The sequence below is a fragment of the Echeneis naucrates genome, chromosome 5 (assembly GCF_900963305.1).
Source record: "Echeneis naucrates chromosome 5, fEcheNa1.1, whole genome shotgun sequence".
In the NCBI taxonomy this organism is placed as follows: Eukaryota; Metazoa; Chordata; class Actinopteri; order Carangiformes; family Echeneidae; genus Echeneis; species Echeneis naucrates.
Window position 1 is genome coordinate 16,538,790 of NC_042515.1, and position 26,087 is coordinate 16,564,876.

The 26,087-nt window shown below is 41.9% G+C and overlaps 1 protein-coding gene across 3 annotated transcripts; it reads right to left on the bottom strand.

Annotated features, from left to right (window-relative positions):
* Positions 1-119: 119 nt before the first annotated feature.
* LOC115043941 (tensin-2-like) lies at positions 120-26,087 on the bottom strand. 3 transcript variants are annotated; one of them, XM_029502733.1, is made up of 27 exons: positions 25,714-26,087; positions 19,461-19,566; positions 19,256-19,293; positions 10,997-11,029; positions 10,844-10,893; positions 10,508-10,691; positions 10,091-10,141; positions 9,826-9,948; positions 9,668-9,732; positions 9,063-9,146; positions 8,823-8,935; positions 8,605-8,665; positions 8,249-8,324; positions 7,799-7,928; positions 7,078-7,143; positions 6,844-6,960; positions 5,384-6,757; positions 5,100-5,250; positions 4,185-5,005; positions 3,932-4,060; positions 3,180-3,272; positions 2,750-2,827; positions 2,457-2,534; positions 2,092-2,260; positions 1,875-1,943; positions 1,563-1,592; positions 120-1,305 (listed from the first exon to the last, which is right to left on the bottom strand). In XM_029502733.1, the coding sequence occupies exons 1-27, from the start codon at positions 25,834-25,836 to the stop codon at positions 1,158-1,160; spliced, it is 4,560 nt and encodes a 1,519-aa protein (XP_029358593.1). In that variant the 5' UTR covers positions 25,837-26,087; the 3' UTR covers positions 120-1,157. The 3 variants fall into 3 exon arrangements, with proteins under 3 accessions (XP_029358593.1, XP_029358595.1, XP_029358596.1); XM_029502735.1 differs by having other exon boundaries at positions 120-1,370; XM_029502736.1 differs by lacking the exons at positions 120-1,305; positions 1,563-1,592; positions 1,875-1,943; positions 2,092-2,260 and having other exon boundaries at positions 2,476-2,584.

Below are 26,087 nucleotides of genomic sequence, written 5' to 3' on the forward strand. Positions count from 1 at the left end.
GGAAAAAGTGCTTTTAATCACAACGTTCATCACTACTCTTGGCAAGTCACAAAAAAATGAACAAATCAGTAAGACGATATTTGAATGATGAGGCGTACACTTATATTTCAGTTCCGTTTATTGCTTGAATGTTTTTGTCAAATATGACATACTCCATTTTTTTCTCATCCATCTCAGAGGCCTAAAATATATTACTTCTTTTACATAAAAATCCATCATGAAAAATAATAATTGTGCTGAAGTCGTCTAAATGTTTACTTTGTAGAAAAACAAAAACAAAGGAACAACAACAAAACAAACACACACACCAAAATAACAAAAAGCAAGATTTTTTAAAAAAGAAAACAAAAAAATCACCCATCAGAATAACACAATAATGAAGTCTTTGGCTTAAAGTGAATCTTTTCTCTTAAACACAGCTTGCTTCTTAAGCCCAATGTGGCTATTGGTTGGTTAAATAGGTAATGTAAATGAAACACATCTAAAATTATGCCAAACTTGACGCTAAACTTGTGATAGGGAGAGACTGTTCCCTACTTTTTATAATGAAATGAAATACAACGTGGAGACTGAGTTCCTATGATACCATGGCATTTTTACTTTTACAAAGATTCATTATCCCAGTCTGCTTTGAAACTGTAGTTTCATTATCATATGCTTCTACATCTGTGGTTATCACTTCAATCACTTTGTCTCTATATTCAAAATACATAACCTATTACACTGAATCACTTCCTTTCCTCTTTCACTTATCTCACTTATCACCAACGTAACTGACATTCTACTACATTTTGTATTGAAAACATTCAGCACCAACGTCTCTTGAGCCTGAACTATTAATGTGGAGAAGCTTGAATAGAAATAATATTGTGGTAAATGGATTGTCATGCAGTTTGTTGTATATTATGTGACCCCCCTCCAAAAAAAAAAAAAAAGGAAAGAATGGTATTCGTTAGAATCTCATCCGGCAAAGTTTACCAAAGTTAGGACAGTCTTTGGCTTATCAAATTATTCCTTTGTAACTGCAAACTTCCATGTAAACAATGTCTGTTAAAAGTGAATTCTCTTATAAAAACAGTCATACAGCCGAGCACAGCCATGGCACCTGCACAAGTGCAAGACAAAACTTAGGTTCTCACACACACACACACACCTCTTTAAAAAAATATGTTAAAATTTCGGCCACATCCCCCATAGTCCAGACGTCTCAAATTCTCCTGCTCTTTCATCTGCGTAGCTGTGGCCCCAGCATGACTTTGTTGATGAAGTTGACGATGGCCACAGCTGGCTGTTCGGGGTCCATCTCTACAAACAAGTGACATACATTCTCTGTTGCACTGCCTGGCCGCCTGGCCACAAAGCCAAATATCCTGCAGCCGAAACAAGAGAGGATAAAAGACTTGGAAGCACATAGCCTTTGACAACTTTATTTTCTACAGAGGTCAGAGTAGTACATGTCATTGCTTTGATTAATTGCCATGCAAAGTTACACAAGGTACCACAAGGCTGGTGATACGGCTTCATCGCTTGCCAAAAAAACACACAGAGACAAAAGCACTTACCTGCTTGATGTGCTATCAGAGTTAGTCCACCTGAAGCATGGGTGCACCGATAGAGACAGACAAAATGCAGGAAGACATGAATAACAAGGACATAGCTGCTGTTTTATAACACTGGACAAACGCTGGCACTAATCATTCACCTATAAGTGTAAAAAAGCAGACAAACAAATCAACTTATATTTATAAAATATAAGGCGCTTAAAGAGGCATTTGTGTAGAAGCAGCAGGCAAACATTTATTACTTACTGAGATAATCAGGAGTAACTCAGGCACATACAGTTCTATTATAATTGATTAATATCAGTGACCCACCTCTGGTCTTGGGGATCAAGACTACTGAAAGTGACGCTGTTGATTGGGTAGTGTCTCCTGAAAAACAGCCTGCATAAACAAAAAATAAATATGTATTTATATATATATATATATATATATATATCGCTGATTTTTCTTTGGCATTAGATTTCATTCAAATTGAGTTATGACGCATCAAGAAATAAAACACTGAGTAAAAAGGGTGATGCTGCTGCACCTTCTTTTGCTGTCTGTTAGTGTGATCCCCTGAGAGGACACTTTAAAGTGGACCACTGTTGCCACTGGACGTGGACTCAGAGCCAAAGTGCACTTGGTTGCCTTGGAAACAGCCTCCGGCCCCGTCAGTGATTCGGTTTCCACGGAGTTCAGATAAAGCACGTTGCAGGCTGTTTCATAGAACAGATGAGGAAAATGTGGATTAAATGTGAGTTCCTTTGGTCAGGGTAATGAAAGTATGGGGCTTGATCGACCTCTGCTGGTCAAAAGAAGAATTGCATTGCACTGACACATCCGCTGCGTCAGTTTGTACAAGATCACAGTTTGTACATCACCATAAACAAACTAGCGTGTGTAATTTAATACCTGCTCCTTGTTTGAGGAGGTCAGCTGCTGTGCTGGTGTTTGTTGCACTCTGCATCTCCTGAAGCTCTCCAACAAGGTCTGAAACATCATGGTCATGGTCCTCATGGTCAGTTACATAACAGCACCGTCTGAATTATTGAAGATCCGTAATGGAACTGTTGCAACAGACTGCTTGTTTGATGAGCAGTAATAAGTTTGATCTCTATTAAGAAATACAATTCATTTGAAAAGGCAGATATTTCATTTTAGCTCTTAAAAACCTGAACAACTTAAGGTGAAGTTATTGGTTTTACCTTTTTCTGGGATGCGGAGGGGACAGGGTAGTGAGATGGGAGTAATTGAATGCTGGTACACCAGAGCAGATAAACTTCCTGTGACAGAGGAAAAAGACAGGAAGGGGAAATGGGCAAACCAGACTGTGATTAAAATGAATTAAAGAAAGAAGAGAAGTAACTGCCAGGAAAATAAATAATTATGTTCTCTGGGTTTCACAAGTTAAAAACACTAATTTCAATATCCTGAAACTAATGCATGGCTAAATCTAAATCTAAATCTAGATCTGTTGGGTCTCTAAATGAGTTTATAAAGAGTTTGGTGTAGCCCTGCTCTATATGTAAAGTGCCTTAATGTACCTTTGTCATGATTTGGCGCTATATAAATAAATCTGATTTGATTTAAATATATAAAAGGTTACATCACATTTGTGTCTAACACATAACTGACCGAAGTAGGACTCGTTCTGACAGCCCTTGATCTTCACTCCCCGTGGCCCAGTCTCGATGAGGAAGTGTCTCACCAGCTGTTCCAGAGGATCCCCTGGGTGAGAGAGGAGGAGCGTGAGAAGGGGAGCATTGATGAAAAATAAGACTGACTGTTCTGCTGCAGAGTATATTCCATAAGGATGTGAAAGAAATGACACGCAAACACGCATAAAGGTACCCAAATGTTTATTATTAACATTATTATTACGCTACCCTATCTGTGTATTTTTGCTGCTCCAGTGTTGGTGAAGTTTTCATATGTTTGTCTTCTATTCTGTTGTTACCCTAACAGTTTCATGAACGTATGTATATGCACATTTTATACAGATATTTCCTGGCAGGTTTCTTCTTCTCAAACATATCTGCAGTCATTTTAGATGGTAGAAAAGACTCTGATGAAATGATGTAACTAATCAACCACTGATGTTTTGGTGTCAGATTTCTAAATAGAATTTTCTGAATAGGAGTGTGATATGATTTCACCGATGCCAAGAAGGACACATGTAGGACACCTTCACGTGGGCCCTCTTCACAGCACACGCTAACTTATCATTGTAGGGAAAGCAAAAGCATTACAAATCACATTAACCACTTAGTCAACATAAACAATATGACCCTGAAAGTGAAGCAGCCAAATGGAATTCAGCCATTAGTCATTTTAATATTGAAGCTCGACCTATTAGGAGCCAGTTTTGTAGCATTTATAACGGATACCTTTACTTCCAGCGACGTTGTTGGGAGGTGGGGAGGCCACCTTGAGGGCCAGACCGTAGGCCCCCTGAAAGGAGTTACTGTCTCTGATGAGGAAAGTTCCTGGTTCCTTGTCCTTTAACACTGCTATAGCTACAATAGAGAGGATGTGTTAGAGGGATGGTGTAGTGGTGGAAAGTCGCTCACTCTGTGATTATAAACATTGGACTGCTTGGTGATGGTAAAGACAAACCTTGAGGCGGTAAACTATCCTCACCTTGGTCTCTTGAGATGCCTGGTTTGTACCAATACTTGGAGCTATCCTGGACAAACTTGGCATTGACCTTGATGTCTGCCTCCTCCCTGCAGCTAGACTGTATCGAACCCCGTCTCTGATCTCCCACAGCAGGGGTGTGGTGTGTGGGAGAAGGAGCCGAGGACACTCTGAGAAGAGAGTTGTGCCCGTTTAGGGACCCTGCTGTGGAGGAGAGGCGTTTCTTCTCAGGGAGTGGTGGCTGGACAGCAGGGATAGTAACTGCAGTGTAGCCCGTGTATGGGACATGTGGGACATTTAGCAATGGGTAGTAATAGGACGCTAACGGAAATGTGGGTGTGTGATAGCCATCAGGCACAGGTGACGGAGGTTTATTGTCTCCGTCTGAAGTCAGTCTGTGCTCCGATGTGTCTGGGGCCAATGGGGAGGACTGGGGGGAAACCTGCCGCTCTGGGAAGCCAACAGGAGAATTTGGTGAAATGGTGGAGGGACTGGAACTGGGACAACCAGGAGGACTCATGGTTGTACTTCTGTTGCTGTCAGATGGGGCATCGCTGGGAAGAGCAGAACCATTGAGTTGCACTTGGACTGGGGTGATGACGACAGCAGCATAATTTGAAGAATGCAATTTCTTAGGTCCATCAGCACTTCCTGTGTTCCTGGCTGCAGCGATTTTGTCATCAACACTCAAACTGTTTATAAATGTGTTGGATGTTTGGGTTTGTGTTTCTGCTGGTTCTGGTGTGATGTGTTTGTTGCTATTTGTGTTGGATTCTTCCTGTTTGGAGGTTTCTTGGCTCTGGGAAGGACAATCAGCAGTAACACTGGGGACAAAATATGAAAAGAAAAACACAATTATCCATATTTTATGAATATTCATCCAGATTAATACACATCCAAAAAGAAGGTTACACCAACCTGTCCTCAGTATGTGTTGGACTACTGCTAGCAATAAGTGTGTAGTCATGATCAGAGTCAAGTTCAGGGGTGCTTGACTGGTCATTGGAGTTGGATTTACCCTCTGAGCCCTGGGATACGTCATCAACTACGTCAGTTTTGGCCTTATCCACTTTGAAGAGAAAGATAAAATCAGTCAAGAAGTATTTATTACTTAATGATCATCAAAGTAAATGATAAAAGTTGTATCAAACATGTTATTTCAAATAATGTATATATACATTCTGACTGTTTTTAGCATTTACCCTCAGTATGCTGCTGTTCTCTGCATCTAGAGGGCATTTCGGGCAGCCTACTTTTTCCTGAAGAAGGGCTACCAGCAGGCAGAGGTGAGGCTGATCCAGAGTGGTAACCTGAGGCATAACCTCGACTCTCGTGGCTTTCGGCTGGAGAGGACTGATAAGGAGAGCAGGGGCAGGAGAGGCGGGGCCTTGGGGGTGTGTGGTACCCACTGCTGGCTCCATCCCGCACGTCCACCAGAGACTGTGGGCTATGATAGCTCTGGTGAGGCGCAAGGGTAAATCTGGACTGCTCCGGGTTCAGACTCTGATCCAGTGAGGAGTGGCAGACCCGAAATGCAGGCAGAGCTGGTTTGCACTGCCAGAACTCTGCCTCTCTTGCCCCCTCCCACTGATGTTCACTCTCCCATTGTGGAGGTGCCTCTCTTGCTCGTTGTGCCCCAGCTCCAGGGGACCAGTGTGTGCTCTCAGACTGATCAGGGTGTAACGGGAGGAATGGTCGAACTGATGTTGGTTGATGCTCTCGTCTGCTGGAACAGTCCCAACAGGGGCAACCAGAGGACGACGTCGGGCAGCTGAGGAACATTTCCCTGTAAGGGCTGGAGAGATGAACGGATGGGCCGTGGCTGGAATAATGGAAGAGGTGACACTCGTCCCCGGAGCAGAGCCGGTTTGAAGCTGGGAGAGTGTGGCTGCGTGGGTGTGCATGCTCAGGGGGGAAAAAAGGGTAGTACGGCCTATGGAGACAGGGAAGCGGTGGGGGTGGACGTTCCCATGGTAACTCTGGTAAAGGATGTGCACTATGGCGATGGCAGAATTCCATATGGCCTGGGTTCAGAGGAGGGGACACCGATTTGGAAGGTAAAGCAGGAAGAGTTTGACTTTTTGGATGATTTTTGATGCTGTTGCACCGTCCGTGACATTGCCCATTAGGAAGGCAGGGCCCTCTTTCCCACCCCCCATCGCCGCACTTCGCTCCTGCTCGACCACAACACGAGTGCTCTCGCCTCAAACCACCTTGGGTGGAGGGGTCGCTGTCATCTAAAATGGCTGTCTCCCTATCCTTTTCTTTCCCTCTACTTCTCTCTCTTGCTTTATCTTCCCTGTCTCCTCTTCTTGATGTGCCGTCAGTATTTTCTCTCTCAGGACAGTTTACGGATTGAGGGGCTTCTTGCAGGTGCTCAGTGGGTGCTGAAAAGCGACTGGAATCGCTGGTGTAGGTGGTTGGCTGGGGCTGGCTGGGAGTATGGGGCTTCACTGTCGGGCTGCCAGAGAGGCACCCATTGGGAGAGGCTGCAGAGGCAGTTGAGCCGGGGCCACGTCGCTTCCTCACCTGTGCATACAGACTGCCGTCCAGTGGGCCCCTCGTATGAGAGATATCTGCCAGAAAGGAGAAAGGAGAGGGATGTGATGTTTGATATAACAATTTTAAGGTTACTTATTTTTTCTGCGTGTTTGTTTCTTACTTTCCATGCTGTCCTGGTGGTGCAGGTTGAAGTTCTCATAAGAGTCCCATCTGACCACAGGGTCTGAGGTGTCAAAGTCCACTTTGATAGACGCATCATTCTTGCGGTATTCTCGACCTTGGGGTGCATGCACAGACATTTTAATATGAAGCGCACAAAAATGTAAGGAGGAAAATGATTATGGGCACATGTACCACAGGAAGCAATGCGAGACAGAAGCCCGAAAATGAATACCTTTCATTTTTTCTGGTCCGTTGGAGAAAATAAACTCAACCGTAGCATCAGGAGGGAACCTGTCATCTAGAGAAAGACAAGCACAAAGGGAAACTAAAATACCCAGACAGCTACCACAGAGAGTGATAGAAAAAAATAATATAAAGAAACTACAATACTAATAAATCAAGATACTGCCCTCACCTTTCAAGATGGAAATAAACAGAATGATACGAGAGAATATAAACACAGAATAATACTTGAAAGAAATGTACCATCTGAGATGAACTTTGTTTTTATTTTCGTGCCTGAGCGGATAATATTATTTATACATTGTGTGCATGCATCAGCATGTTGCTCTACGAGCAACTGTCATGGGATTGCTGCTTACTGAGCCATGTGCAAGTGTTTCTGTTTCATCCAAACTGACACTGTCATTTGCTGTTTGTCTCAATACACACACCGCAATGGACTGAAGAGTAAGTGGGGTCTTAAATTATACATCCTTGTAAACAATTTCCAAGAAGTAATAAAAATATACAGGAGAAGGCATCTCTTGGTTGATCCATACGTTTACTACATCTTCAAATTTGAGTGTAGTGCCGTCCTGATAGATTTATGGTTTTAAATACTACGTTCTCATCCCCTCTGTGATACCTGGAAATAACAACAACTGGAAATTGCTCTTACTTGGTCGGCTGTGCATTTAAAAAACAAACAACAGAGCCTCTGTTTTTTGTACCTGTACAGGCCAGATCCAGTTCCGTCTTGCCAAACCACAGCTGGGCTCCATGAACAGTACAGGTGTGAAACTGGACTCTGAAGACCACCTCCCTCTCTGCTGCCTGACTCCGCCGGTGGTAGCACTTCACCTGCAGAAAAAGGCGCAAGTACGAAAGTGATTTCCTGTGGAATGTGTTATGTTCTCAGCGACGTGAAAGTCAACATTAAATATGTTTTTAGTCTAAACAGAATTTGTAACTTAAGGGGTTTAAAAGATCCAGATTTTATTTTTAAAAAAGTTACAAACCTTAATGATAGTCAGTAAAGAAAAAATAAGCTATGAAAGCTACAAAGTCAGCGGGAGTAGAAGGAACTGACTAGTTAAAAACGGAAAAACAGCAGCTGCTACATTGGAGGATTGTAATAAAGGTTTCCAGTCAGTAACAGATGACTGTAAACTGCTCCTCACCATAATGTCCCCCTTTAACAATAGTGCTGGCTCCATAGTCACACACAGCTTCCTCGCTCTGGAGCTCTGGGGATTGCTGGGCAAACACACACACACACACACACATACAACAAAAAAGATGAAATGAATGGCCATAGAACCATACATAAATCGAGTCAAAAACATGTCTCGGTTGGGTCAAACTCTGGTACATAATGTTAACGTTAACGTAAACACAGACCAGACTACACCTAAACACAGACACCCTGGCTTATATAGACAAATCTGTCAGAAGAACGTAGAGAGGGAAAGACGACTGCCCCCAGGAGGTGAGCTGAAACCCATCGGCGCAACACGATAACTGACCATGTACTTACTAGACAGCTGAAGTGTAGACCAGTTGTAAAGACTGATAGATTTTCAGGAACGGATAGAAACCTGAAAATTCAGAGAGGAAAAGGAATAAGAGCTATAACAAAGGCTCCATTGTTTCTTTCCTTTGCCTTTGATATGTAAAACATTTTCTGTTCATTTTTCAAAACTCAGTGTTTACCATTACAGCACTGGAAGAAACATGAGTTTGTGCCAAACTGACCTCCTCCTGTCTGAAAATTTGGCAGAGAGGGAATGAGCATCTGGTGGAGGAACAGTGGACTGCTGTTCATTTTGATGGTACCTGACAGCAGACCGCCAAAGTAGTAGATGTACCTGAAGAAGAGAGGTCAGGAAGTGATGCAACAGCACCAACTGAGGAGACGCCAGAACTCTTCTTTTGACGGGTGAATTGATATATGGGAGAAGAGAGGAACAGGAACTGTGTATGAGTAGGTCAGACCTTTTCTGAGAGGGCTGGAATGATGAGGAGACTTTGTCTTCACAGAACTTCCTCATGGCCAGAGTGGTGAGAGCCTGGTCCGCTCTGTGGGCAACACCACGAAGTATTGATTAACAGCTAAGATTCACAAAGGCAACCATTTATAAGTAAGGTACTCTGGTTGCAGAGGTAATGAGCTGTATGCCAACAATCAATCAAGGATGCTGTTGTTCACCAGCCTAATCGATATTGCAAAGACTGCTTTATAGGGCATTTTATACATTTTCAGAGAGAGAGCAAACATAAAGTTTCTGAACTTAATTGAGTAACTGAATATCTTTGGGTTTTGGATCTAGTTTTTGAACAAAACAAGATATTTCATTTTTGAAAACATTATATATTACTTATACAGCCCAAACAACTGTGCCCCCCCCCCCAAAAAAAAAAAAAAAAAAAAAGCAGATTAAGTTATTATTATGAAAATAAAAGTCAGTTGCAGCCCTACAATGATCACACTGAGCAAAGGTATTCAAAGATAGTACAGCTATGGTGACAGAAAAGAGTAATGAAAAGTCATCTTTACACATGTTGGTATAACGCAGCACTAGTAATGATAATCCGTTTACCCAGCCGATATCTTGCTGTAGTGCATGTAGGCTGCCACAATGACCCCCGTCTTCCCTTTGTTTCCCTGTCAGAACACAGATCAAGGTGGCTATGAAAACGTTTCTTTCGTCACATGACATTTTTACAGCCAACTGTTGTGAATTCAGGCTACACAAACCTTGCAGTGGAGGACCACTACGTTGCTTGGGTCAGAGGTCAGCCAGGTCTCCATGGCCTTACAGATGGCACAGATTCTGTCCAAGGGGGGGGCATGAAGGTCAGGCCAGCCGTAGTCCTGCACCTAAACCACAAATTGGAAGATACGCTGATTCAACCCTCCATCAACATTGAAAATATGAAGTGGTCTCATCCAGTTTATGTATCTCAGTGATGTCTCAGAGCTGAAGCAGCGTTTGAAATACATTGTGAGTCAGTACATGTACCTTTTGATTAAGTCTGGTGATGTCATGTCTCTTTTCTGATAAATTTAGAAGCTGGAAAAGATAGACCAGAAAAAACAAGAAATATAATAAATATATAATATATAATAAAAACAAATAAAAAAAAATCACAAATCTTTTGACCCAAAAGAGTATATATGCACATTAAAAAAAAAGAAACTTTCAGGAATGATTCCCTAATCCTATCTCTACCACATCTAGGGACTAAAAGCAATAACCGTTCTTGATAGTCTTATAAATATACAACCTTTTCCATTTGTTATTCATCTGTTAGTTGTTAATCACTTGCTAATAAATAGCTTTAACAGCATTAATGATTTCACAATTATTCTTTAATTTAAAAGGGATGAATAACAACATTACTTTAGCCTTTGTTACAATGTGGATTTTGTTACTTACCAAAAACTTGTCTTGGTGCTTTGATTTCAGCATGGAGGCCACTTCCTGCAAGTTTCTGCGGTACCGCTGTTCCTCCAGGTCTGGCAGGAAGAAGACAGAGATGATCCTCTCCGTGATGTAGGTGAGGTCGAAGTCGTAGTGATGCTCCATTACATGTTCCATCACTTGTTCCAGACTTTTATCCCTGAACATTGGGACAATCCATTTTTGAGTGGAGTCAAAACACTTAACATAGCCAAGCTTTAAGTTCTAAATGCTGCTCTTTGTTTGCTTTTTATTTATGTGTCCATTATTTTTATTTTACTTATCATTTTCTTTTGCCTTGATGTCTTTTACCTTGGTAGGGAGCCTCTTTTCTTCTGTGATATAGATTTAATTGAACCAGTCTGCAAGAACAATACAAAAACATAAAAAAGAAATACTATAGTAATTACTGATTGTCTTGCATAATATAAAACTATCTTCAATCAAATACGTGCACTAACTTACCAGATCTGAAGTTGAGGTGCATGTGGGAGTCACCTGAAACAAAAAACAAAAAACACGTGGTTAGTTTTTGTGGCATTCAAAATTTGTTGCACAAACTGGCACACAAGCACACTGGGAATGGACCGGCACATGCCAAGTCATGTGTTTGGTTTAATGCCCTTGGTCCTGCTCCAGCCGTGCAGATGAAGAGATGGGAAGGATGGGAGGGGTAAGGAGGAAGGATGAAGAGCTGATGGAGAGGATAGTAAGATTCATTCTCACCCGATCCTCCTGTCATCTGCAGCAGCTGGTTTGAAGAAGAGGCTGTCAGGGCAGATTTGGCTGTTTCACATGATGAACTAGTGACGCATTATGTCACACACAAGCACACAGAGACACACACAAGGTTTGTCCCATCGAGACAGCTCTTGACAAGCACCTGATAGTCTGCACATCTGAAAAATCCAAATAGCTTGAGGACATTGTTTTGACTTTTTTGAATTCTGTATCACTGCAGATCGACTGAGCAGAAAATTATTGTGCCAACAACACGTGAATAAGCAGAAGGGCTCTACACTGCTACACTGAGTACAAATTATTGATTGCATCTTTTCCTCATAAGGAGGACAGACGTTCACTGGATGATGAGTCTACATGTGGTGTGCAGTCCTTGTCCTCTGCTGATGTGCCAAAACCACAAACACATGTTTATAGAGAGGGAGGAAGAGGTCATGCAAACAGACTAAAGCCGCTACTATATAAACAAGCCTGACCAGTCCTGTAGCTTCTTCCAGTCTCAAATGATGAGCTAATATAAACTAGCATGTCAGGGCATGTACTACTTTCCCAGCTAATTTGATGATGTCATGATAAAATCATTCATGATTACTACTACACAACAGTCAGATCAATTACACCACAGAACAAAATTAAATATATATATATATATATAAAATATTTCAGTATCTGATCCCAGCTGAGCGTATGGGCCCTCGCTGTACACTTTGGCACCCTGTCACCTTTTGACCCTCGTTCTGTGAATGATCCCAGGAGGATGACTGACAGCTGAGTTACCCTCCGTGGCTGAGCGCCGGTCAGTGTTGACGGGTGTCAGGCAACAGGTTGAGATCAGGTCAGATGCCTGACAATGAGAATGAGTCACAACTGACCAAGCTGTTGAAATAAACCCTGAAACCATCTACGTAATTCATTTGTAAACTCTATCGGTGCTAACATTGATTTAAAAAAAAAAATAATAATAATAAAAAAATAAAATAAAATAAAAAAAAAAATAAATATATATATATATATATATATGTGTGTGGTGTGTGTGTGTGTGTGTTTTTTTGTTCCAGCTTGTAGGGTTATTTGATTTCCAGTGACAGTCGAGGTTGATTTGTTTCTGTCTGCGTTCAGCAGGCACAGAATGGCTGCATAGCTCTCAGGCATATCACTGCATCAGCTCAACAACACCAACGTGACATTGTTATGTTATAGCTAAAGTGAGGCAAGCATTGATGGATTCATTTTACCACAGTGAGGCACTGAGGCAGTTTCAGTATCATGATCCATGTTCAGCTTTTCAGAGGGAGGCAGAAAGACACAGTAGATGTTAGTGCTAGTTAGTGGTCTGCTGTGTTGTATTTTTTTTTTTTTTTATCTCAGACTGTAAAAACAGCTTGGAAGTTTCGGAATTAGCATTACAACCTCTTTCTTTTTTGCTAATTTGCAAGATTTATTTTAGTACTGTATTTCTTAAAAACAGGCACAATGACAGCTGGTCTGTCACATTTGATCATACATGATTCTATTTTTAGGAGTTCAGAAGCTGTGTTTTCCAAATGATGGCATTCTCATCTCATTGGACTCACAGACTCTGAGACAAAAGTTGATATGATAAAAGACACTGCAGAGTTGTAACAGACAAAGGACATCAACAGGCATGTGATCTACAGAAGACTTAGCAAACGGAGGGGTGAAGGGGAAAAGGGCATGGCGAGAAATGCTACTGCTGAAACAACATGATGATGTAATGTTATTATTGTTGTGCAGACAGTCAGGCAGGCAGTATACAATATTAACAGGCCCCATTTGTTATTATTAGTTATTATTAATGATCTTCTGAGTGATCTCTGAACAATATGAGTCAATTTAGCCCCTTTCACATCCCACTGATCGCTCCAGTGTTAGTGTGTGATGAGAGATCATACATGCTGTAAACCTACAATAGGAAATGAAGGAGATTCAGCCATAGGCATAAATCCTCTCTTAATTGATTTAATAACAGTGCTTAAGTAGATAAAGTGGTCGGCTTCAGGAAGTAACAGTAGGAGATGGACACAATGTACACATATAAGCATGTACAAACACAAACATGCACAAAGAAAGAAGAGCTGTGTTGAACCTAGAGGCCGAGGGCACCCACATGCTGCAGAAAGGCAGAGGAGGAAGACAGCAGAGTCAACAGGAAGCAATTTGCAACAGGATGTCAGTGCTGGTCAACCTAGGTTCACACATACACACGCAGAGTGTATGCACGTGTCTTTGGTAGCTCTGCCAGCCTCAGGGTCTTCATTAATGCATGTGGACTGAACACTGAAGCCACCGGGACCAGAGCCATCTGGTTCAGTTTGTCTTGTTCATCAGCTAGCATTTACTGAGGTGCCACCGACACTCAATCCCACCCTCAGGGACTTACTGACTGTCGCTGGACTAGATGCCTGCATCAGTTAGCTTTGTTCGTAAAGTAAACATTAAATTCCTTTTTTAAGCAAAACCAGTTTATTCCTCCTGTTGAAGACGAGAATGCTCTCCTTTTTCATGGCTTTGGCTTTTGGATTCTTAGTTATTGACCAAAAGTAAAATTCAGCCTTGCTGAGATGTTAAGGAGAAGACTGAAACACTTTGTGTTTGGATCTGGACACAGCTGTTGCTTAAGAAATAAGAATGTTTCATGATGAACAATACAAACCAATGAACAAACCAGTCTGATGGTAGCATAAATATAAAGCTACTGCCAGCACATAGCCATCTTGGATGGCTGTGTGGCTATATTTACAGCCTAAAATGTGCAACTACATCCTGAAAACGTGATCCTAGGCCCTAAGAAGCTGCGATTGGTGTAAATCTTGACAATCTGATCAACTGAAAAAGAGCAATCAATCAAAGCTTTTTCATTACATTGCTTGGCTGATATTCACCTCCTAAAACACACTGGCTGTGGCGTGGATCTGAAAAACGTTTGACTCACCAAATGTCTCCCAGGGAGAGAAAATACAACAGTCAGTTAGAAAAACATGTGAGCTTGGTAAATGTGAGTGTTTGAGACGCTGTCCAGGACGGGCGACTCTGATTCTAACAGTTAACGCAGTGCTGCTGACATCACACAGCGGAGAAGGAGAAGTGAGTAAGCTTTCCCATTTGGAATGGGGAAAGCAAAATAACCACAGCGTATTCCAAGTTCAGTCTCACAAAAAGACACAAATGTCCAGGGAAAGCTTAATAAAGCTCTGGGGCTCTTTAGTTTTCCGACAGAATTGACGTTTTACCCAGAGCAGTGAAGGGAAGGCTCAGGATTTAGGGGGACCCACATGAAAGGATCCCCTCTCTTTCTTGTCTCATTAACACTAAATCTCTTACTTTTTTTCTGACCTTTGATGCCTCATTTTGCCATTTCCTACCCCCTACCCCCCTTCTACTACCTCACACCCTCTCCCTCTCGACATCCAGCGCCTGGAGACAGGATAACTATAATCATCCCTGCCGTGAGATAGAAACATGTGGTCCCCCTGAATAAACAAAATCAGATGACAAAGAGCACCTCGATAAGCATCACCTATAACCAGGGCGAATGACTATGTAACTGACCCAGAGAAGAGGTTAACCAGAGGAAGCACAAACAAGGGCACAAAGCAACAAATAAACTGTCTGGGGAGGAAAAAGACAGAGGGCTTAGAAAAATGAAAAGACATCAGGAAGATGGGAAGAGGAGAGTCAAATAGAGACAGAGATTGAGAGTGAGCGCTGGATGGAAGAGAGATGCCAACAGCTGAACATGCCTCCTGACCACCGACAGAGCAGAGAGATTTCACCGAGCTATTTTGATAGAGCTCCTTATTTTAGACCAAATGTCTCTCATAACACTTCAGGACTCTTTTTGTGTATTTGCCCATCTCACAGGTCTGCTAGCTCTTCCAGCAGAAGGGCAACAACACACAAACAATCAACCAATAACAAACATATGCATACATCATATCCTGCTGTCTATATCCATCCAATACATCCAGAAATTACTGATTGTTAATGACACCTTCTGAGCTTCAGAAAAGACATTGTCCCGAGCAGGCCAATCATAGGAACTGTATAATTCCTGGAATATTAAACAAGGTTTGCTGTGCATCTATGCCTATCACCTTAGTCTCTGAGGAAATGAAAAGCAGTAAGTAAACACAGACACAATGCGCATGCATCTGTGTACTGTCCTTGAAGCATTATATAATTAATAAGGCAAGTAAAGTAGTAAAAGTCAGCACACAGTCCTTAATGCAAGCAAAGATTAAAATATCTAATCTGCATGGAGCTTCCACTGGTGACCATGTTCACTAGGTCTCCCAGGAAGAGAGGCACAAACAACAGAGGTTGAAAAACATGTCTCATTCTGGATGCCCCCTGATAGCCGAGAGGAGACAGAGCCTCACAACATCTGGACAACATTTGGAATTGTTGAATGTAAAATTGCAAAGGAGGTTTGCAACTTCTCAGGAAACTTTCTTTATCTATAGTCAGTGGCGCTGACTAGGGCTCACTGATCACATTATTATGTGAAACACTCGTCATCACATCATTTTGCATCACAATCACTACATCAATTTGCAAGTCAACATTAGACATTAGCAGAACAGCTGGTGAACGAGCAGACAGCGAATCCATCTGTATTTCACTGCTCGACAATAGCATCCACGAGATGATGTTAGGACAGCTGACTGGGTCTCAGTACAGTCCAGTCATTTGTTTCTGTCAGGTGCCCTTTGGTCAATGATGACTGTCTATACACACCATATAGCAGACATGCATACGCAGAGTTGAAATAGAAAGACAAATAAAGCAGAAACTGCATTGTGACTTCTTTTAAAGAAACAACTCAAGTGCAAAAACGTGGAAGATTGACAACAATTCTCACATTTGCAGGTATGTATAGTAAATAAATGTAAAAATGATGTTTTTGTGCCCTCCTCATAATCTGCTAACCTGGTAACAGCTATCTCATTAAAAAATAAATCTTACGAATACACTCTCTGATATTAAAAATTAAAATCTGTGTATGTGTTGTTTTTTTTTTTTTTGTAGGTCACAGTCAGTCACAGCAGGAGTCTCTAGTTCATTTTCTGCTCTTGCTTTAATCACACTGAATGAAATCCTCTTTCTGGGCAAAGTAAGAGCACCCTGGCTACAGCTTTAATGGAATAATATGCACAATCACATGCTGCATTATCGGAGCAAACACTGTGCAAAGGGTTTATGGTTGGCAGAACGCTACTCAGTAAAACATAAAAAAAAACAGGACTAGGCAACACTGATGTTCTGACCATGAACAAATAAACAGAAGTCAAAGCTCTACTCAGTAAATACAGCACAGAGCATGTTTTTACCTCGCAACAAGCAGCTTCAGTCTTTCCCTCTGCCTCTCAGCAGTCCTGTCTGTAGAGTGTCATACATCACCTCCCGCTCCCTCTTTCTTACAAACTCTCCCCTCGCTCCAACTCGCAACTCTCTTTACCTCCCTCCCTCTCTCACGATAACTCACACACACACACTCCCTCTCCAACTGAGCCAGCAGCACATGCAAAATAACTTTCCCCTCTCACTCCACGGCTGTCAGATACACGGAGATGTTACAGCACATCAACACACACACATCAATAACCCCATGTGCGTACACACAGCGGCCCTGCAAAGTCACAGGGTGCTGATGTCCAGTGACCTTTTCAGTTGCTTTAGGCTGACAGAGAGATGATGCAAGACAGAATAAAAGTGGCATTAGGACAAAGAGGAGATAGAGAGAGCTCATGTTGACAGTCAGACAAGTAGAGATGATGCACAAAGCATGCAAGAAAATAAAACTGAAACTTTCACGGTGACTGTTATGGAAATGATACTAATATGGCGTAATATGCTGATGAAAGAACTATTTGAAAAGGACAAAAAAAAAACAAACTCAGATGCAGTGGCAGAAGCTTTAGGTGTCTGTATAGAATATCAGAAACAGGATAGAAATAAATAGAGATTAAAATTAAAAGAAGATGATGACAGTGCGATGCAAGAAATGAAAGAAGTAAGGAAGGTAGTAATATTAGAGGAAGCACAGAAAGAAATGGAGACAGCGTGACATGAAACACTGGTTTAGAGCCTTGGTCCGGTGTTCCCCTTTATTTATGAATACCCCAAAATGGGACAGGATACACACACACACGCACACACACTCAGTTTGCCTCCCCAGCTGCTCCTCACTTATTTGTGTCCTCCCACTGATCACTCACTGGAAGGCATCTACGGCACTCTTGTTATTTTCTATATTTACCCGCTCAGACTTCTCATATCCAGATTGATCATCGTCCTGTGTGACGATGGCTACTCTTGTCCAAGGCGTCTGCCTTGGCTGCAGCCACCAGGATTTGTTTTTGGCTATCACCGTGGTGACCACAGGGACAACTATGACCAAAATAATAATCCTCTTCTGATACATGCTGCTAAGGCACAACAGCTGGGTTAGTCCAAATGTGCACTATTACAGTGTGTGTGTGTGTGTGTGTGTGTGTGAGTGGTGGAGAAAAGGATGGGAAGCCCCCCCTCCAAAAAAAAAAACAAAAAAAACGTAAATCCCAAAGGATTTGAGCGGACCTGAAGAGCTGCAGAATAAAGGCAATGGGTCCCTCTGCACAGCAGTGTGTGTGTGAGATGTCAAACACTGAGGCACAACTGTGCAGCAAGGTCATGAGCTCAATCAGTTTTGTGTGATACTGAGGTAATGTGAGCAGGGTCACATGACAGTAGAGATGACTACTGCCAATGGCCTGACATGAGCTTTGGACTGAAGGACTGCTTCTCTCTGTCACCAGTGCAAACATGTCCTGCTCCAGAGACAACAGCAATTAATGTCACCTGACTCATTCAGAAGTTACAGCATGGAGCGTCTTTGTAGATGCACACAAACATGCCAATATGATGCAGAAGATGACGATAATTTTGCTTGTTCTAATACAACCTAGTCTTTTAATCGAATGAAAACAAAACAAAACAACAACAACAGCAAAAAAATAAAAATAAAAAAGCTGACATTTGGCTGTAGGATTTCATGATTTGGTGACCCTAACCCTACTAGAATGACATGAGATGAGAAGACTGATGCCACTCCAACATATTGTGTTGGAAAAGTTGAAAAGTTACAAGTGTTGGCAAGCTTCTTCTCCAAGGCTTGACCAAAAACTAAAAGGCAAATTTCCCAAGATGTCAAACTTTTAAGCCCAAACACACATAAACAAATATATTGCCCTTGCTAGTAATTGTTACAATTACTCAGGGCTGTCTGGGACTAAAATGCTCCCCATCAGTCAAAAGAGGTTGTTTTGTGGGCTAAAAACACTAAGGCATATTTGTCATCGATTATCATTTGACAACATAAAGGCTGTTTCAAAGCATGCTGCAGCCTTTCAGCTATGGATGCGTTTGTATGTGCATGGGCAACACAAAAGTGTATATGCTGGAGTCAAAGTTTGTCCCCATGGTCCCCCCACTGTTGAAATACCACATATGTATCTCCTGACTTCTTCTTGTGCTCGTGCTTTCTCCTCTTGTGACTCCTATCTTCACATATAGACCGTCTGAACAGCTCTCAGCTTACTGCTGCCCCCTGCTTATCTTGAGAGCACTCATCACAAAGAATGCTGATGCAAAATATAAACTAGTGAACAGTATATTATACTTTAATAAGGCCGGAGCTTCAATTCCAGCTTTATTAACTAGTCACTTTGAACTAGGCAGACGTTACCTAGATGCTGGAGCACTCTAAGGGGCTGCTGCCATACTATGCTACCACATGAGTGAGTTACTCATAGCAACCTGGCTAGTTGCAGCTCCATGAGAGGCCTTCTTTAACCACACATCTAGGTCAGTGCACATGGCTAACTCCACTCAGGACTCACATCACATTAATATCGCTGCCCAACAAACTCTGACACAGGAGCCGGTTTGCTCAAGACAGAAGGGAAGTATTGTGAGGCTTACCTTGGCTTCGCATGCTTTGTGAACAGCCACCTTGCACTCTGCAAACAGAAGGCAGAGAAACACGTTTTACTCTGAAAAACAACGCTGACAAACAGACAGAAAGGACAGTCAGGGTGAGCTTATCTCCGTGATGGCTAGGTGAGTGTCACTGCTCGCCACTTTGGTCTCTGGGTCTTTGCGTGACCTCACTGAGACACAGACTCACCCTTGCAGTAAGCCCCAGGGTTGTCGATGTTCTGCTTGCAAACATCACACGCTCGTCTCTTCTTGAAGCTCCTCTCTGCGAAGGTGTGGCTCCCAGCTTTGGCGAGCTGCATACAAACAAGAGCTTGAAATAATTTATTCACAAGTGGACCTTTACTGAAAGCAATGGATGCTACTGTTAGGAAGTCAGATGACGTTATTAAGGTGAAATGAAACTTTGAACATTGCAATTGCAAATCAAATGTGTGGTTTGGCTCAGCTCTTATCCCAGTTTGTCTCAGCATTGTTCCAACTGAAGCACTGGATGTTCAGTGTCCCCTGCGTGGCTGCTATCGGTGTAGATGTGTGGTGGTTCAGTGACAGACCAGCATGAGCACTGGTTTAGCACTGCAGTGCCTGCTGTACAATCAGGTTCCTCCAATAAAAAACCTGTCATATCACACTGTGTTTTAAGGCTTTCTGTTGTCTCGTCTTTTAACTTGTCCCAATTCTGTCTCAGTCTGTGAGGTGGCCAAGATGATGAAAAACAAACTGTTATCTGTGCTGCCAGCCCCATCTAATACATAGTTTGGTCACAAATCAACTAAATGTACCTGTAAATATAATGTGAATAAATGGGCTTGGTGTTCTTTCCTTTAGTTGTTCCTTTTTGTCCAGTCTAAAATAGCTCAACAAATATTGGATTATTAACAATGATTTGAGTCAAAGTTTTCTTCCATGCTGTTCGCAAATAGCATATTAAACAAAACAAAATAAAACAAAACAAAACAAAACAAACATTTTCTTTGTCTGGTTTATGAAAAAGAAAATGCCAAATATACAGTTATGGTTTCTGAATCAAACAGGGTCTATTGGGAGCTAAGTTTCCAGCTTTTAAGACTTTTTCCAGCGCTAGGTATAAAGATAGTACATAGTCTACCGAGCCCAATTTGACCACACAGTCCAGACTCGCACTAGATTTGGCGTCGTTCTGTTTCATAATTGCCAAAAGTCATTCATCAGCACAATTACAACAACACTTGCCAGAATAATAGGAAAAACTTTCTAGTCTTGGTACACAAAAGAAAGAGGCCAAAACCTCTAAAACCAACAGTATGGCACCTTACGTCCATAGAGACTGAACACTCAACAAACCAATACATAGAAACTGTGAATTCCCCAATGTAAGATTCGTTTATGATCTCAGTCTGGGCTCCTTCTATGTGTGGCTGAACTAGCTGAGTCTCTCCTCCTTGGCAACAACCTCATTATAAGTTTTCTTTCAAGACTGCAAGATGTTACCATGTTGGGCCACCATGCTAGCTGTGGATATGGAAGACATGAGCTGCTGTGGCTAAAGCTAATAAACAGACAAAACAAAAATGTGATACAGACTGAACGAACATACCCAACATAGATAGTGCTTATAGTAGCTCACATAATACTGAGTATTCTCTATATAATAGATTAGCTCGAACATAGCGATATTTAATAAAAGCATAAAGCTTCTGAAAATAAGAATCTGGTTTGCAGATACATGTGCAGAGAAACACACACACAGTCACAGTGACGCTATGTGGCCAAAGGGGAAACAAATGTGCTTCCCTGAGTCATAATCCACAGATTTCTCTTTTTATGAACCAAAACTCAACTGTGTCCAAGTGAAAAAAAAAAGGGGGCCATCTTTATATAAAGTTATGGTTCCACCCTCCCTCCACAGTAACACCTTCTGACAGCATGTGAAGCATGCTGAAGCAGTCTTTCCTTGAGCAGACAGGGAGGAGGTGACTGGAAACATAGAGAGGGAGATGGTGCCCGTGCTGGGCATGTGTGCCTTTGAGCCAGTGGGAGAGTCAGAGGCCACAAACACCATACCTCCACACACTGGTGTTTCTTTTCCTGTTCCGTGGCCCAACACATTTCTGCATCCTCAAAAAAACTCTTATGAAGCTCAGGAATTTTTGCCCGAGTGTTTCTGAATAGGAGCAATATTGAGTGAATGTGAAGTGGCTTTGAGATACTCTTACCAACACTTTTTCACCATGCCAGACCACTCTCACTTCTCCCACCATCTCGAATTGTGAGTGGAAGCAAAGTCATACACTTAACCGCAATGCATTATACAACAGCTGTGTCTCTCCAGTGAAGTGAACGCAGTCTAAATCCTTTATGAAGAGGAATGCATAATTAATGTTTTATGTAGCCCTACCTTGAGCTTTGTGAGGTTAATATCAACACAATAGACTTGATTAATTTCGACTATAGTCTTTAAAGTGATTCTGTGGAGTGAAATAACTCCACAGAACTCCTCCTGTGCTTCATTAAAAGAATTTCTTCATGTTTTATGAACCCTAAAATATACCAGAGGATTTATCAAGCTTCGTAATCTAAAATAAATAAAGTGATACAAGTTGAGATTTTTTGGTATACACAAATTTTTGCATGTGCAGAAAGGCTACAGAGAGAAATGGTTAACCCGAGCATAGGATCAAAAAACAAAAAAGCAGTTGTCGCACATGTAAATGTGATTCAACGTGTTAATTGCTAAAGTCAGACCAACAGCTTTTATTTTGGCTACTTGGGATTAGCAGCTAGAAATTGCACGCACTTTTTGGAGCCACTTGGCAAGTTTAAATCCAGATGTTTTGTTTTGGACCCTTTGCTACATCAGTTATTGGACTCTTTATCTGCTAAATGCACCAATGTGTTCAACAGTTATCTGCTTGAATTATCTATATGTTTGGTGTGGAGCAGGGAGTGTACAATTTTTTGTTTTTAATTGTGTGAGTTTATCACAATCCTCATATTTTCATAAATATAAAAAAATTCTTTCTGGCCTAATGCACACAGTATAATGTCTCATCATCTAACTTTGCAGGAAAGCAAGTACAGATAGTTCCCGAAAACGTCAGACTATTCCTTTAACCACACTATTGAGTGAGTATACAGTTTTTTTTTTTTTAAATAAAGGGCCATCTTATCTGATCTTAATCATCTAGATAGATCTAAAAAGAGACTATATTTCAGTTTGATTGGTTGAAACTGATTCTGTTAGTGGGGGGGGGGGGGGGGGGGGGACAGACAGAGACCAACAACCACTCAGACCTACAGACAATTTAGAGTCACCAGTTAACCCAAACATGATGTCTTTGGAGGGTGGGAGGAAACCTACAGGCACAGGGAGAACATGGAAACTCCCCACAGAAAGGACCCAGGCCCTTCTTATTGTGGGGCAACAGCGCTAACCACGATGCCACTGCTCTCTGACTCTGTGGTGGTCTCTGCCATCTTTTATGCAGTGGTTTGCTGGAGCAGCGGAAGTTCAGAGAGGGACATGAGAAGGCTCAATAAGCTGGTCAGCAGAGCCGGCTCTGTCCTGGAGGAGGTGGGTGAGAGGTGGTTGTCGGCCAAGCTGACATCCGTCATGGACAACCACCCCCACCCCCTCCATGACACTGTGGGAGAACTAAGCGGCTCCTTCAGCTACAGACTGCTGAGCCCGCAGCGCCACCGCAGGTCATTCATTCCAGCAGCCATCAGCTCTCTGTCACTGCAATAACACCTGCACTCTGGACTAATTACATTTACATTACTTTTTTTGTTTTTTGCAGTACTTGACTATCACTTTATCATTATTACTGCCACTTTGTTTGAAATATTATTTTCTAATACTTCTACTCTTTGTTTCAATCCTTTTTTTGTGTGTATATATATATATATGTATATATATATATATATATATATATATCTGCAATTGCTGTTGTACTGAAACTTCACTACAATTATGGTCAGACTGATGTTCAAAAATGAGAAGATGGATAAACGGCACCTCTCAGTGGTGAAATGCAAAAATACAGTCAGCGCAGTTCAGCTACAAAGTGTGCTGAAATATAATAGTTGTGTAGTTAAACTAAATGACTGATGCAACTTACAGAACACATTCATGTTAGAAAATGACCAAATAGTTTTTAAACCATACAGTTATTTATGCTATCTGCATCTCACCAAAGTCCAAAAATGTTATTTCATTTTCAAAATCCTGACACAGAGGGAATGACTCATAATTAATAGGAGACCTCCCTCTCTCTCTCTTTTTTAAACACACTATCCTTTCACACCTTTCCTAAGTTGTTTTTTTCTTCCAAGTCTCTCTGCAGAGGAAGAAAACAAAAGCAAGCCTGGACACAACTCTAAGAACACGAGCTGTATGTTACCATCATCATGCCGTTTAAGCGTTCAGAGGTAGGGTTTTGAATCTGAGCGGAGCAGGTGCTGTAAAGGTACCGCACTTTCAACAGCAGCTAGAAGGAACTGTGGCTGGGCAGCCATTCAGTTACCAGAGGCTCCCGTGGCTCTCAGCAGCGTTGCAGTTTGGCATTGCAGTATTAAAGAACCCCACCCCATTCACATTTCTGCAGCCAAAGTCTATGTCATTCTGCAAGCATCTCTGACCGCCGCAGAAGCAATGCCACATCTACCATGGAGATGAAGAGCAGGTCAGGCAACAACAGAAGCAGAATGAATTTCTTAATGATTGTGGCTGTGTGTGTGTGTGATTGATTACTGACAACAACAGCGCAGTACTTGTGCTTTTGATGATAAAACAATTTAACGACACTGATGGAAAAGTGTCCCATTACATTTTTGATTAAGACATTTGGAACAATACAAAAATAGTATGAAATATTTAAAAAAAAAGACTTTATATGTCATTGCAATAGTGATTTACAATGTTTCAGAATGCTCATAACATATATTTAATGATTTATACACCCTGTGCAACACTTCCATGTACACGCACACACACGCACTCTAACTGTCACACCCCCACCGCACAAAATGGCTGTGTGTGTGTATTGACACCTCACAACAAGTGATGACATGCTGGAAAGCAGAAACTTCAACCTCTAGCATTTGGTAAAACACACACACAACGTCAAGTCAGAAAGGAACGGGAGCAGGTGGCAAATCAGGGGTATCCAGTCTGACAGGGTATTTATAGACTACATGAGAAGAGACTGTCACCTCTAAAAGGCCATGAAAACGCTGAAAATAGGTGCGGGAATGAGTGTAAAAGTGCGTGTGTATGTTTGTGTGAGAGTGTGTGTTTGAGAGAAAGAGTGAGGAAGAAACAGCCATGATATACAGCCTAAAGAAGAACTTGTGGACACTTTGCATGTATGACACATTTCATTCCTCTTCAGTCCACCCATGCAACTGGGACAATGGTATCATGATTTGGCTTGGCCACACACACACACACACACACACACACACACACAGAAAAATAAAAATGTCTTTAGGGGATTTGAGGCCACATCTGATCTGAGAAAAGTTTTTGCTCCATGAAGAGCCAAGAGTTCACAGTGAAACTACACACATATCACACGTGTTGTGATATTTAGATACATCGCTGTACAAAAGAAAACATGAGTGGAGTTTACTTAAGATACGTTTTCTGTATCTTTTTCTTCTAATTTACATCTAGCGTGTCGGAATGTTATTTTGACATATGAGAAGCAGCACTTTCTGGTGTTGGTACTACACTAACACGTTTTATTCATACATGTTCCTAAATAGAGCCAGCAGACAGGCCGACGGCAAGTTGGAACTGGACAGTAACTTATACGACTTCCTTTTGAACCTTGACTCCTGAGGGATATGATTAACAGTGATCATTTAGTGTGGGTGTGACCCCCCCCCCTCAGACACACACAAACACACACACACACACAAACTTCTCTCTCAGTGGCGAGGAGTCTTTGGTATGACATATTTCTTGAATATAACAATTGGATATTGACAGATATTGGCTCATATATGCACATTAGCAGCACATGTGATTCATGAAGCAACAGTGAAAGGCAAAAAATGTATGCTTGGCTGTGTGAGCATGTGTGGCAGGAGATGCTTCTGTTCTATTTACTGTTAAAAAGCGCGAGGGGGTCGGATATTTCATAACTGAGACAAAACTCTTTTGGACTGAAATCTTCCACTTGTTTTGAAATGCCTCGGTAATAGTTTGGAATCGTTTGGATAACATCCCTGACAAATATGTGATGACTCTGGTGCAAAAAATTAAAGTCCAGCTGCTTCCACTTCTGCTGAGTGAAATGGTGTTCTGATCTGTTTTTAATGAGCAGTGGTTTTGGCGCTGTCCTTTAGCATAAATGCTGTATTTCATGCATAAAAGCACAAAACCTGACTCAGAATATTATCACCAGTATCATATGTCTGCACGTTGGTGCTTCCCCAAAGAGCTGCGATTCACTTACCTCGGTGAGTTGAAGGATTTCTGGATGGACCTCAGGGTCTGCCTTTATGGGGATTCCTCCTGCGTCAGTACCAACTCCAAGTTTCGTCATCCTGCCGCTGCCTGTGCTGTGAATGCACCCCATACTTCTGATAGGCGCCTCTTCTGCCTTGAATCTTAAATCCTCTTAACTGTTGTCAACTCTTTCCAGACAGGAGCTTTACTCCAGAAGGTCCCTCTGCTTGTCCCCTTCTCACTGCTTCATGTTTTAAGTGGCCTCCTTATGTTTTTAAAGTCTTCCTCTCCCACATGTTCCTTGTTTCCCAGTGACTCCTCACACCTCTGCCCTTCTCCCTGACAGCTTGTCCTGCCTTGAAATCCACCCCAGATGACTTC